Source organism: Suricata suricatta, chromosome 1, assembly GCF_006229205.1.
Source record: "Suricata suricatta isolate VVHF042 chromosome 1, meerkat_22Aug2017_6uvM2_HiC, whole genome shotgun sequence".
Taxonomy (NCBI): domain Eukaryota; kingdom Metazoa; phylum Chordata; class Mammalia; order Carnivora; family Herpestidae; genus Suricata; species Suricata suricatta.
In genome coordinates, this window is record NC_043700.1 from 29,076,654 (window position 1) to 29,091,108 (window position 14,455).

Below are 14,455 nucleotides of genomic sequence, written 5' to 3' on the forward strand. Positions count from 1 at the left end.
AGGGAAACAAAGAACGGTTGGGACTACATCAAAATAAAAAGCTTTTGCACAGCAAACAAAACCACCAATTTCTTGTGAAACCATGTGATTTCTTCCACATTATTTTTTAAGAAGCTTCATCTTTTTATTTTTTTCAATAAGCTCTACTCCCAAGGTAAGGCTGAACTCAAGACTTGGAGACCAAGAGTTGCAAAATCTAACAATTGGGCCAGCCAGGCACCCTTCTTCCACGTTATTTTGAACTTGATTTTACTAACAGAAAAAGGCATGTGTGTGATATGACTGCCCTCTAGGTCTTTAAACCAGGGAAAGCAAGTAGGCAGGCAAATGAGAACAATCAACTGTTTTTTATGAAGCAATGTAAACTATGAGTTTAACATACCTCTAGCCCTCACATCCCCCATTTTTCAAATGGCATAATTTGCTAAAGGTTAACTGACTTGCCCAAAGATATTTAGTAAATAGCAATTGTTTTTTATAACCTAAGTTTGGCTCCAAACACCGGTGTTAAATCAATGTTTCCCAGTGGCGTGGCTCTAATTCGTAGTTTTCACCTGCATGAAGCAAAATCACGTTAGATTTATTTTGTAGTGATATGCAAATTAAGCGCCCATCGTTATTCTGAGACTGCCTTTTTTACTCATTCGGTGTTAAACTGAACTTTCTTTTGAAACATGGTGTGAGCTAATATTTTCATTTCCCCGTTAAAATAAAAAGCGGAGAAAGCTGTTAGTCCTCCGATTTTGTTTTGTTTTGAAGATTCTCTAATCCATGAGTTTCAAAGGTCAGGACCCAACTCCATACCAAACAAGAGTGTCTGCGGGGGTAAGTGAGGGAGGAGTGAGCTCGGGAGCTAGGGTCTCAGGTGAAGAACAACGGAGTTTGGGTTCCACAGCCTAGGGAACAAGGACTGAAAACGACGCAGCCCCGGTCTCCAAGCGCTAAGGCCCGGCGGGAGGCGGTCCGCGCTTTCCCGGACGCACTCTCGGTCAGAGGAGGCCCCGGGGCCGGCGAGGGACAGCCAATCCTCAGGGACAGTCACAACCCGCGCTCTGCGCCCCAGGACTCGACCGACTCCTGCGCGGGGTGGCTGGGGGCTCCTAGCCGGGTTTCCCGTCCCACGGCGAGCCCGGGGACCAGACCTACGCGGCGGCAAGAGCGCGCAGTGACTGCCCGGACGTGGCGGAGAACGTGGAGATGCGCCCGGAAGTTAGTCCGCCAAGGGGGGCTGTGCAAGCCAGCGAGATCAGAATTCTCGCGATAGGTGACACTCGGCTTTCCGGAAGTGATTCCCCGGAAGAAGCATGGTTGCTCCCCAGATCTGGCCGGGGTTTGCACGCTGAGCTGCCGACGCCATGCAGTCAGATGATGTGAGTGTCCTATTTCTCTGCCCCCTGGGTTTTCCTGCCTTAGGAGGCTCGGAAGTCACATACTTAGCTGGCCCATTAGGCTCGGTCGCTCCGGAACCGAGGCTTCCAGAACCCTGCTTTCCGAGTTTTGGGATCTCACGTGTCTACCCGGGATTTCCAGCCCGCTGCCTCAGCGGGGTGAAGGGGCCAGAACAGCGTCGCTCAGTCCACAGGGTTGGCTTATCCAGTCCCTGGTGCCCATCATGAAGGACTTTGCCTGTAGTGTCTCTGGACGTGGGAGGCGCGGCTCGGGGCGAGGTTGGGGGTGGTATGGATGGCCAAGTTTAGACATCATATTTCAAGATCCCCGTTCTTCCATGTGCATGTTACTTTAAAATCTTCTTTTGCTGTGTTAGGTTACTCTTTACATCTGTTCCTGGTCTGCCCACGTCATATATCATCCTCGATTCATTTAATCAGGTCTGAGAAATACAGAAGCGCTTACAGTCTGCTTACACAATAATTACACTGTGGTAATTACTGGAGATTTAGTTTTTAGTAAGCCAGACAAAAGAGCTCTGCTTTTCCGGAGCACTCTGGCGGAGGAGACAGATGGTAAACAAGTGAACAAATTGGAAACCATTGTACTGTGTAATAATACTGTGAAAGGAAGACCAAAGTTGATGAGGGAGAGAGTAATTAGGAGAGAGACCACTTCAGACAAAGCTGATCTAGGAAGGTTTCTCTGAATAAAAGGCATTTGAGCTGAGCTCTAAAAGATGAGAATGAACCATCATTGAGGGGCTGAGGGAAAAGCAAAATACCTGGGCAGTAGGAACAGTACAATACAAAGGTCTGAAGGTAAGAGAGAAAGAAAGTATTAAAGAATAGTCATGTGACCTGTGCTATAGGAATCGAGGTTGGAGAGAGGTAAATGACATTGGATATGCTTGCAGGACAAGATCATGTAGTGTCTTTTAGGGCTTTTCATGGGAAATGACATCTGACTTTGTGAAAAGTTGTCTAGTTCTGTGAAAGGTTTTTGAAGGAGAGAAAGCATAAAAGCAAGGAGACTAGAGTATGATGAAAGTAGTTTCAACTCCGGTCATAAGGGTGGAGATGAAAAGAAGTGGATGGATTGAGATCTGTATTATCAGTATAACCAAAAAGACCTAAATGATGGATTCAATGATGAGGGAAAGGAAGTATTCAAAGGATTTTGGATTTGAACAAATAGTTCAGTGGTGGTTTTATTTATGGAGATGGGGAAGGAACACAGTACTCTTAAAAGGGGTGTGGACTTGAGAGCTTCATATGAACATGTTAATGTGTACGACGCCTTTCAGACTGTAGCTCAGGAGAGAAGTCTGACCTGGAGATGACAACTGGGGAGTCATCAACTTACAGATGACATTTAAGGCCACAAGCCAGAATGAGCTCCTACTTTCCCAGTTTCATTTCCTCCTACCCGTTTCCTATTAATCTCCCGCCAAACACACATCCTATAAAATTCCCAAAATGTTGTTTTATTCGTTTATCCTTCTTTGTGCATTAGGCTTTAACTACTGTAGCTCCCAGTTTCTCAGGGCAGCCCACTCAATGGCTCTTACAAACTTCTTTTGTAGCACTTAGACCAGTGCTTTGTGATACTTTGTTTACATTTCTTACTCCCTAAGTAGATAAAACTGTTTAAGGACACTACCTTCCTTCATTCAACAAATACTTGAGTGCCTCCGTCTCCGTGTGTCAGGACTTTAGAAGTGTGGTGCCTCATGTAAATTGAGTATGCCATCATTGCTGAATGAATAAAGAACACATTAGTTAATAGAAGATATCAATAGATGATTTTCTTTGCCCAGATGAGATGAAATTATGGTACATATATCCAAGAATCTACTTCTGTGCAGTCTTTTACAATGGATTATGAACATATAAGAAAGTTAAAAAATAATATAATATCCCATTTTGTTAAAAAATACACGTATGGGCATACTAGTTGCTAGAATGTATGTGTATAGAAAAAATTTGAAAATATTTACAAAATCCTACTAAAGTTTTATCTGTGGGTAATGGGGCTTTGGTTACTGATAATTTGTATTTTTTTTCCTACAAGAATCTGTGTAAAAAGAAAAGAAATCAGACTGTTGATAAAATGTTTGTTTATTTATTGAGAGAAAGAGAAAGCACACGATCAGGGGAAGGGCAGAGAGAGAGGGGGAGGGAGTGAGAATCCCATGCAGGCCCCGCCATGTCAGCACAGAGCCCAGTGCGGGGCTCAAACTCACAAGCCATGAGGTCATGACCTGAGCTGAAATCCAGAGTCGGATGCTTAACCACCTGAGCCGCCCAGACGCCACACAAATCATACTGTTTTACAAAGCACGTCTTCCTCCTCTCATTCCTCAACTCCTCCTTTGAAACCTCCTCAGTAAACCAGGGCTCTGTGTTTTTGGGTTAAAACTCCCACCTGTTGGGTCAGAGCAATTGAAATGGGTTCTTGTCTTGCAGGTTATCTGGGACACGCTAGGAAACAAGCAATTTTGTTCTTTCAAAATAAGGTGAGTCTAGATGTGCAGCTTGGGCAAAGATTCCTTCGGTTGTCCTCTTGGTCACCCATCTGACAATTTTTGCTCTTTGCCTCACATTCTAGAACGAAGACTCAGGGTTTCTGCAGAAATGAATACAGCCTCACTGGACTATGTAACCGGTCGTCTTGTCCCCTGGCAAACAGTCAGTATGCCACTATCAAGGAAGAGAAAGGTAACTCCTTAGTTTGAACTTCCATGAGAACCAGCCAACAGCTTTTAAAAGGACATCTTTCGTCTCTCCGTGAGTAATATTAATGGCGTTTATTTTATCCTACAGGACAGTGCTACTTGTATATGAAGGTTATAGAGCGAGCAGCTTTTCCTAGGCGTCTCTGGGAACGGGTAAGACTTAGGACACAAAACTACAGTGACCATTGATCAATAGCAAAAATGCCACTTGCTTTTCTCTCCTCCTTGACCATAGCTACGTTAAACTTGTAAAGCGAACCGCCCCTGGGTATCATGGCAGTGAGGACCTAATCATTCACCCTCACTCTTCAAGCTTTGTTTTCCTGTTTGTAGGTCCGGCTTCATAAAAACTATGAGAAAGCACTGGAGCAAATAGATGAAAATCTAATTTATTGGCCCCGTTTTATTCGACACAAGTGTAAGCAGAGATTCACCAAGATCACCCAGTACCTAATTCGAATTAGAAAACTTACATTAAAGCGACAGTAAGTATTTAGATCACTCATCTATTATATGTATTTTTAAGTCTTTCTTTCCTTGGATCATATTTTGACGATGAGAGACTCTGAAACCTCTAGTAATGGTTCTTATTAAATTCAATTTCAGGTAACCTTTTATGATATGCTAAGAAGAAGACCGTTTACCTCTGGTTAAAGTTGTGCACTTCGATTTTGCAGGGTTTAAAAAACAGTATAAGAGGGGCTCCTGGGTAGCTCAGTTGGTTAAGCATCTGAATCTTGATTTCATCTCTCAGTTTGTGGGATCAAGCCCCCCATCAGGCTGCACGCAAACAGAGCAGAGCCTGCTTTGGGTTCTCTGTTTCTCCCTCTCTCTCTGCCCTTCCCATGTTCACTCATACAGGCTCACTTGTGCTCTGCTCTCTGTGTCTCAAAATAAATAAAAATAAACTTAAAATCAAGAACAGTATAGTAGAACTTGATGATCCCCTCTCTGTCTGAAAATCATCTTAAGAAAACTGTATAACTCCTTGACATAATCATAAAATTAGGGATTTGACAATGACCTAAAAAATGTGAATGAATAAGAACGTAAGAACTTTACTCTGAGTTCACTGAAAACCAATTTTTAAAAATTTTTTTTAATGTTTTATTTATTTTTGAGACAGAGAGAGACAGAGCATGAGCGGGGAGGGGCAGAGAGAGAGGAAGAACAGAATCTGAAGCAGGCTCCAAGCTCTGAGCTGTCAACACAGAGCCTGACATGGGGGCTTGAACCCACGAACGTGAGATCATGACCTGAGCTGAAGTCGGAGGCTTAACCGACTGAGCCACCCAGGTGCCCCTGAAAACCAATTTTAAAAAGTGATATGACATCCATGGAATTAATTGGATATCTTCCTAAGGAGTGATAGGTCCTAATACTTTTTCATTGTGACATGCAGAGAAAGCTAAAGATGTCAGTCTTCTATAGACCATTTTTTTTAATGTTTATTTTTGAGAAAGAGCATGTGAGAGTTGGGGGTGGGGGGGAGCAGAGAGAGAAGGGGACAGAGGACCCAAAGCAGGCCCTGCACTGACAGCAGTGAGCCCGATGCGGGGCTTGAACTCACAAACTGTGAGATCATGACCCAAGCCAAAATAGACGCTTAACCGACTGAGCCACCCGAGCACCCCTACAGAAAATTCTTCATTTTAGTTAACTGAAGTATTAATCATGAAGCATAGCAAATGCCCTCAGAAGTCTCAGGATGCCCAAAGAAAACAAAAAGTAAAATAAAAATATGTGTAAAAATGTGTGACTTGTTGCACTCAACTTCTTAGGGAACTGTTAAGTGTAGAATCTTGGGTATATGGTGCTGAGCCCTACAAAATCACCTCCAATCCTATTTTTTCATTTTTTTTAAAGGAACAAACAAAACATGCATTTAGGTTTTCTGATAATGTTTTATTTTCCATAGGAGGAAACTTGTTCCCTTGAGTAAGAAGGTGGAGCGGAGGGAAAAAAGAAGAGAGGTAACTTACCCTTTTTGTACTCATAGCTTCTGTATTTCATTGAGAGTAGGGCTCTGTAGGTAAAGATCATGAGAAAGATCCAGTCACCATTTCCTGTGAACGGTTCGGGCCTTGTGTAGTGGTTTGCTGATGGATAACAGTATTAGTTGGGTAAGACATCAGATACTCGTATTTTAAGATTATGAATTTCAGGGCAGGCAAAAATAAGGGGATATACTTAATGAAGAACAGAAAATACCTTGTCTGAAATTTTTGAGGTTAAGTATTTAAGAAATCAGAATTTTAGGGGGCACCTGGATGGCTCAGTCAGTTAAGTGTCCAGCTTCAGCTCTGGTCATGATCTCATGGTCTGTGAGTTCGAGCCCCGCCTCAGGCTCTGTGCTGACATCTCGGAGCCTGGAGCCTGCAGCCTGCTTCAGATTCTGTGTCTCCTTCTCTCTCTGTCCCTCCCCTACTGAAGCTGTGTGTCTCTCTCTCTCTCTCTCTCTCTCAAAAATAATTAAACATTAAAAAAAAGCAATTAGAAGTTTGGTATGTTGCCAATCTTAAACATTGCATACCACTCAGAGCAGGATTTGAGCATTCTTTTTTCTTTTTTCTCTGTGGTAAATGTATCCTTTAATTCCAATTCCCTCTTTCCCCTATTCCCCCTACCCACCCATCTCCCCTCTGGTAACCATCATTTTTTTTCTTTTTTTTTTTAAGTTTATTTATTTTTGACCAACTGAGCCACCCAGGCGCCCCTCAGTTTTCTATAGTTAAGAATCTGTTTGTCTTTTTTCCCTTGTTTGTTTCTTAAATACCACTTTCTCTATTCATTCATCAATCATTGGACACTTGGGCTGATCCCGTATTTTGGCTATTATAAATAATACTACCATAAATATAGGGGTGTGTGTATCCCTTTGAATTCGTGTTTTGTGGGTAAATACCTAGTAGTGCAGTGCTTGGATTGTGGTGTAGTTCCATTTTTAACTTTTTGAGGACTCTCCATACTGTTTTCTATGGCGACTGCATCAGTTTGCACTCCCACCGACAATGCAAAACAGATTCTTTTTCCTCCACATCCTTGCCAACACTTGATGTTTCTTGTGTTTTTGATTTTAACCATTCTGACAGGTGTGAGATGATATTTCATTGTAGTTTTGATTTGCATCTCCATGATAAGTGATGTTTAGCATCTTTTCATGTGTCTTTTAGCCACCTGGATGTCTTTGATGAAATGTCTGTTCATGTCGTCGGCCCGGTTTTTGTTTTTTTTTTCAAGTTTATTTATTTTGAGAGAGAGAGAGAGAGAGTATGTGTGCACAAGTCACGAGGAGGAACAGAGGGAGAGAGAGAGAATCCCGAGTAGGCTCTGCACTAATGGTGCAGAGCCCAATGCGGAGCTCAGACCCACGAACTGTGAGAACTGAGCTGAAGTCAGATACTTAACCAACTGAGCCATCCAGGTGCTACTGCCTATTTTTAAATTGGATTGGTTTTTTTGGGTATTGAGTAGTATCAGTTCTTTATATACTAACCCTTTATCAGATAAGTCATTTGCAGATATTTCCTGCCATTGAGTAGGTTGCCTTTTAGTTTTGTTGATTGTTTCCTTCACTGTACAGAAATGTTTTAATACAGTCGTGAAAGTGTATTTTTGCGTTTATCTCCCTTGCCTCAGGAGACATGTCTAGAAAAATGTTGCTGTGGCCAGTGTCAGAGATTACTTCCTGTTCCCCTTTAGAGGATTTTTATGGTTTGGGTCTCATATTTAGGTCTTTTAATCCATTTTGAGTTTATTTTTGTGTGTGGTGAGAGAAAGTGGTCCAATTTCATTACTTTGCCTGCGGCTCTCGTTTCCCAACAGTGTTTGTTGAAGAGACTTTTTCCCATTGTATATTTTATTCCTCCTTTGTCAAAGATTAATTGACCATATACTTGTACATTTATTTCTGGGTTTTCTGTTTTATTCCATTGATTTATGGGTCTCTTTTTATGCCAGTAGCATACTGTTTTAATTACTATTGTTGGTAATGTAACTTGAAATCTGGAGTTGCGGATACCTTGTTTTTTCTTTTTCAACATTGCTTTTCCTATTCGGGGTCTTTTGTGGTTAAGTTTTATGATTGTTCTAGTTCTGTGAAAAATGCTGTTGGTATTTTGATAGAAATTGCATTAATGTGTAGATTGCTTTGGTGCGATGGACATTTTAACAATATTTGCTCTTCCAGCTCCATGAGTCTTTCCATTTCTTTGCATCATCTTGAGTTTCTTTTATCAGTGTTTTATAGTTTTCAGAATACAGGTCTTTCATCTCTTTGTTTAGGCTTATTCCTAGATATTTTATTGTTTTTGATTTAATTGTAAATGAGATTGGTCCCTTAATTTTACTTTCTGCTGCTTCATTACTAGTGTATGGGAATGCAACAGATTTCTGTACAGTGATTTTGTATTCTGCGACTTTACCGAATTCATTTATCAGTTCCAGTAGTTTTTTGGTGGAGCCTTCAGGGTTTTCTATCTGCAGTACCCTGTCATTTGCGTATAATGAGAATTTTACTTTCTTCTTACCAATTTGGATGCCTTATATTTCTTTGTGCTGTCTGATTGCTGTGGCGAGGACTTCTAGTACCGTGTAGAATAAAAGTAGTAAGAATGGACATTCTGGTCTTCTTCCTGATATTAGGGGAAAAGCTCTCCATCTTTCCCCACTGAGGATGTTGTTGGCTGTGGGTTTTTCATATAAGGCCTTTATTATGTTAAGATATGTTCCCTCTAGACCTAGTTTGCAGAGGGTTTTTATCATGAATGGATTCTGTACTTTGTCAGATGCTTTTTCTGCATCTTTTAAAATGATCTTCTGGTTTTTATCATTTCTCTTAATGATATGATGTATCACGTTGATTATTTTGTGACTAGGGAATCTCTCTTGGATTCTGGAAGTAAATCCCACTTGATTGTGGTCTATGATTTTTTTTTTTTAATGCTGGATTTGGTTTGCTAAGATTTTGTGGAGGATTTTTGCATCTATATTCATGAGAGATGTGGACCTGGAGTTCTCTTTTTTGCTAGTGTCTTTATCTGGTTTTGTGTCAGGTAATGCTGGCCTCATAGAGTGAATTTGGAAGTTTTCCTTCCTTTTGTGTTTTTTGAAATAGTTTGAGAAGAATGCATACGAACTCTTCTTTAAATGTTTGGTAGAATTAGCCTATGAAGCCATCTGGTCCTGGATTTTTATTTGGGACCTCAGGGTTTGCATATTCTAATCAGATACATTAGTAGCTCTGCAGTGAAATATAAGACAGTTCACGCTTGCATGGGATTTCAGAAAACTGTTTTTAAGTAGCCTTATGTCAGTTCAGGTCATATTAGGCACTAAATTGAGTTTTTTGGATTTTGAAATTGCTGATAACAATTGATTGGGATGATTTGTTTCTTTAAAGTAAACTAGGCGGCTTTGTTACCAGATTAATGAATAGTGATGGTGATACTGTGCTATCCATGGAAGATCTAGTCCAGAATCTCTAGTCTTTGTCCCAGAAAGCAGTCTGTCGTCTGTCCACCTCACTGGTACCTCATTCAAGTTATGTTATTTGTTATGTTTTGTTATGCTCTTCAAGATCCAGGAATTAGCTTTTCCTTATAGGTTCAATTTTTCAGTTATTCTGAGTATTTGCTGTGCCTGTTTCCCCTCTACCCACAGACATCTACCTGATCATCTGTCATATCCTATTAAGAATAGCTTTAATAATTTGGTGCTTTTGTTCCTATCAGTTCCATAGAGTTCTGTACTTTGAACCTATTACAGCATTCGTCTCCAAACTGTTTTGATCCCTCACTCAACAAAGAAATTAAAAAAAAATTTTACGTTTATTTTTGAGAGAGAGTGCACAAGCAGTGGAGGGGCAGAGAAAGAGAGGGAGACACAGAATCAGAAGCAGGTTCCAGACTCTGAGCTGTCAGTACAGAGCCCAATACAGTGACTGACCTCTGACCAGCGAGATCAGATCTGAGCCAAAGTCAGATCGACTGAGACACCCAGGCGCCCCAAGAAACGATTGAACATATGCTCCCCAATATATTATTTATAAATGTTATACAGTTGTGCTTGCACTAATGGGTATATTAGAACTAATATACCTGTTACTGGTGTAGTGAAATGAAGGTCCGGTTCTTTGCTGACAAAAAATTTGTTTTTAAAGGTCCCATAACTGACAGATACCACGGAGATATCTGTAAAGAAGTGCAGTGTTGATGGTTTGCACTAAGTCCTGACTCTTCATGTCTCATTCTTTAGCAGGTCTGCAGAGGGTTTTGTTCGGATCCAGCTAGTGAGTTTTCTTCTTCCCTGATTGCTAACCAGGTGTTCCTGCAAGGCTTTCAGAAGAAATTTTCTGTTTTTACCAAATAAGTTTGAAGCCTTCTAAAAAATGTAGATTTAGAAGATTTTTAAATGGGTTGGAAAATTATGTTTCCAAATTCTGTGATTGTTGCTTTTGCAACAATGTCACTTAATAGATGTAATCACTTTTCTTTTTTAAAATGTTCTATCCAGGGGCACCTTGGTGGCTCAGTCAGTTAAGCATCTAACTCTTGGTTTCAGCTCAGGTCATGATCTCGCAGTTTGTGGGTTCAAGCCCCACACTGGGCTCCACACTGACGGTGGGGAGCCTGCTTGGAATTCTGTCTTCCTCTCTCTCTGCCTCTTCCGTGCTTGTGCTCACTTGCTCACTCGCTCTCTCTCTCTCAAAATAAATAAACTTCAAAGAAATAAAAAATCAAAAAGTTCTATCCACAGAACAAGTTTTTCAAGACATTTCAAACTCTCACTGTTAAAATACTGCTTTTCTCTGGGGCACCTGGGTGGCTCAGTTAGGCACCCGACTCTTGCTTTCGGCTCAGGTCGTAATCTCATGGTTCATGGGATTGAGCCCCGTGTCAGGCTCCGTGCCAACAATGTGGAGCCTGCTTGGAATTCTCTTTCCCTCTGTGCTCCTCCCCCACTCACATGTGTGCATACACACTCTCTCAAAATAAACTTAAAAATAGTGCTTTTCTCTTGAAAGAAAGGAGTAAGTGTATTTATTTTTAAAAACTGCTGTCTTCCATTTACTGAGAGTAATTTGTCGCCTTGGAAAATTTGGAACATTTTCCTTTTTGTGAAAAATGTATAATTCTTCTGAAGTAGCACAACTCTTTTTTAAGTGCTAACCCATGAAACAGCATGCCTTTGTAACACTCCTGTGGTAGTGCAAAGTAATCAGTATTCTCTGAAAATCCACTTGAGGAAACATCAGCTGGATGTTGTAATCATCTGAATAAAGGGGTGAGATCCCCACTTTCAGACTCTGTGCAGTATTTTTCCCTCAGGGCATCCTGCTCACTGTATCTGACAGACAGCGATTTGCTTTAGGGCACCAAGACAGTGTTCATTAAAAAAAAAAACTTTCAAAGAAAAGATAAATACACACAGCTTTGACTCTTTTCTCCCTGCATCTCCATGGATCACCCTTGAGGTGTGAGCACCCGCTTTGGAGAATAGTCTAGAACATGACAGCCTTGTAGCTGATCATGTCCCCATTCCCCCTATGATTTGTCCTGCATATTATTCCTCATTCTAACAAAGCTTGTTTATAAGATTTTTAAACCTGGTATGATCTTTATTATTAAATTAATGCAGTCTTAAGGCTGGCTGGAAAGATAGATTGAGGTTAGATTTTTTTGGTTTGTGGGTGGTACAGGTTGATGCCATGTACCATCTTTAGTGAGATCACTGGAGAAAGATTTTTAATCTTACTTTTCTGTCATAGAATCTAACATGGTTTTAGAAACAGTGGGAGTAAAGGTCTCTTTTTCTCAGCTTTTACAAAATCTGTTTCAGGATTGTTAGTGTTCTAAGACACTTAGATGTGTATAGAGCTGCATGCTTTCCAGATCAGTGAAAGGCTTCGTTAGAATTTAATGCACAGTGCCATCTATAAAAGCACAGGAACTTCTTGAATTGAAGGATTCCTAAGGCTTGAGAGGGAAGGAAGAAATCTGCCTGGTTGGAGAGGCAAAAGTCCCAGTGGTAGCAAGAGGGGAAAAAGTGATTTGGGGCGGGGGGAGCGTAAATAAAAACTTGACAGTTTCTTTTACTTCTAGAGGCTGAAAAAGGAGTACTACTGAGGTAAATGGGTTTACTCGTATTTTTCTTTACAGGAAAAGGCGTTAATAGCTGCTCAGCTGGACAATGCCATTGAAAAGGAATTGCTGGAGAGGCTGAAACAAGATACGGTGAGAAAGCTACAAGTCTGGGATATAAATTTTACTTTTTAGACAGTAATATCGTGCTAGGAAATAGTGGGAAGTGTGTTTTACTTTCACGGATGCTAGAAAGATCTTCACCTTGATTTGCTTCCTGGAATAAAGCAAATACACAGGCCTTGGTTCCATTTTAGTCCCTGGACACAAACACAAGAAGTGCTCTGGTCACCCTCGGTGCCCCATCCGTGTGCGAGAACTTTCGCTCTGCACCATTGTTGCCAACTCCTGTTCCTGACCCGGCGGTGTCAGATTTCTGCAGTTTTGATCCTCCTGCTATTACGTTAGTTTTCTAAGGTTCTTTAAGATGAGTTATTTCTTCTTAAAAATTAGTGTCATTTACAAGACAGAATGAATAGACTTTTTCCTTATTATTTTCTCCCTGTCAGTAAATTTACATTCCCATCCACTGGCTTTATAAACTACTGAGTTTTAAGAGATCAGGTTCCATCCTTCACAGTGTGTTTGATATTAACCACTGATTATTTAAATGTCAAAAATGGGCTTGTAAAGACATTGTTGGCTCTAGGCTTGAAATTAATATAGAAAATGTATCACCCATCACATTAAGTATTATTTAATCACTGAAGAGAAAACAGCATGTTCATTGGACAGTGGTCTTCAAGTGTAAAATGCAGAGTTTGTTCACGCCAGTCTGTGTTTCTGTTCTTCAGTATGGCGACATCTACAACTTCCCCATTCATGCCTTCGACAAGGCCCTGGAGCAGCAGGAGGCCGAGAGTGACTCTTCAGATGCTGAGGAGAAAGACGATGAAGACGAAGACGAAGACGTGAGCCTTGTTTGGTCGTTTTTTGCTTCGTGAAGCAGTTATCTGTAGACCTAGATCTCTTTACCTGTACCTGCACGACAGACTAGCATTTTTACTCCCCCAACCACAAATAATTATTTGGTCCTGTTTGTCTATCATGAGACTAATTTTAGGTCAGCCAACAAACTGTTAACATGTTGGCGATTTTGATCCTACTTATTGGCATTCTAAAATTTTTCCTGCAAGGGGACAAATGAAGAAGCCTCATCAGCTGATAGAATATACCATTCAGGAAACTGAAATTGATATAGGACTTAATTTCACTACTGATATAGGGGAGGTACTTGAGTAATAGTCTTCTACTTGGTGCACTTCCAACAGGCACATAGGTGTACTTTTCCTAGTAGTAACTTTTTTGATTTTTGAAATTAATAGGTTTAACTGAATTGTTTGTAAAGCCTTTCCTACATATTTTTTTTAGCAAATTAAAATGAAGATGTTTAACCTCTAATGATTTATATTAGGCATGAGAATTGATTAATTCAGAAGTATCAGACTTGGAAATTTTGGAAATTTTGGTTGAGTCTAGTAAGTAGACTACGATTCTGTTCATTACTGTTGGACTTAGCAAAGAAAACAAGATGTGTAAGCTGAATTTTCATTCTGTATTCTGAACTTAACAGTCATGTTTTGTTTTAGGAGGTGGGAAAGAGAGAGTTTGTGGAAGATGATGAGGTGGATGAGAGTGACATAAGTGATTTTGAGGTGAGATTTATGGGCAAAAAATTGACCTTTGCCCTCCAGAAGGATTCTGAACACACAGAGGCAAATAAATTGTCTAGTTCTAAGTTGAGAAGACAATGAAAGGAGTTCCGGGGATGAATCTAGCATTTTCTTTTTTTTCTTCTTTCTTTCCATATCAGGATATGGATAAATTGGCTGCCAGTAGTGATGAAGATCAGGATGATAAATCCTCCAGTGAGGAAGAAGAAAAGGCCCTTGAAGCCAAACATAAAGGCAAAACACCCTTGAAAGGACCTTTGCGGAGAAAACGAGCCTACGTAGAGATAGAGTACGAGCAGGAGACCGAGCCTGTGGCCAAGGCCAAAACGACGTGACTTCCCGTCAGACACGTGGAACAGGATGGAGCGTTTTCAGGATCCTCCTTTCTTTACCTTAAACATGTACATACCTCCAGTTTTTGCTCTTTCATATGGTATTTCACACAATATTTGTGTCTTTAATATTTATGCTACTTCTGTGGGACAAAAAAATCTGGGAGTGGAGAAAGCCTTCAG

General features: G+C 40.7%; 1 protein-coding gene across 1 annotated transcript; it reads left to right on the plus strand.

Moving 5' to 3' along the window:
• The first annotated feature begins 1,287 nt into the window (after positions 1–1,287).
• MAK16 (MAK16 homolog) lies at positions 1,288–14,450 on the plus strand. Its single transcript, XM_029935980.1, has 10 exons — positions 1,288–1,370; positions 3,858–3,907; positions 4,000–4,109; positions 4,215–4,279; positions 4,460–4,611; positions 6,045–6,099; positions 12,286–12,360; positions 13,062–13,178; positions 13,857–13,922; positions 14,081–14,450. Exons 1-10 carry the CDS (start codon positions 1,356–1,358, stop codon positions 14,273–14,275), a joined length of 900 nt encoding a protein of 299 aa, XP_029791840.1. The 5' UTR covers positions 1,288–1,355; the 3' UTR covers positions 14,276–14,450.
• The last annotated feature ends 5 nt before the right edge of the window (positions 14,451–14,455 follow it).

What these genes read in the sequence shown, in the direction of transcription:
- MAK16 (XM_029935980.1), top strand. An exon ending in CACTATCAAGGAAGAGAAAG is followed by an intron (nt 4,110 to 4,214) that starts GTAACTCCTTAG and finishes TTTATCCTACAG; the next exon opens with GACAGTGCTACTTGTATATG. An exon ending in ATGAAGACGAAGACGAAGAC is followed by an intron (nt 13,179 to 13,856) that starts GTGAGCCTTGTT and finishes GTTTTGTTTTAG; the next exon opens with GAGGTGGGAAAGAGAGAGTT.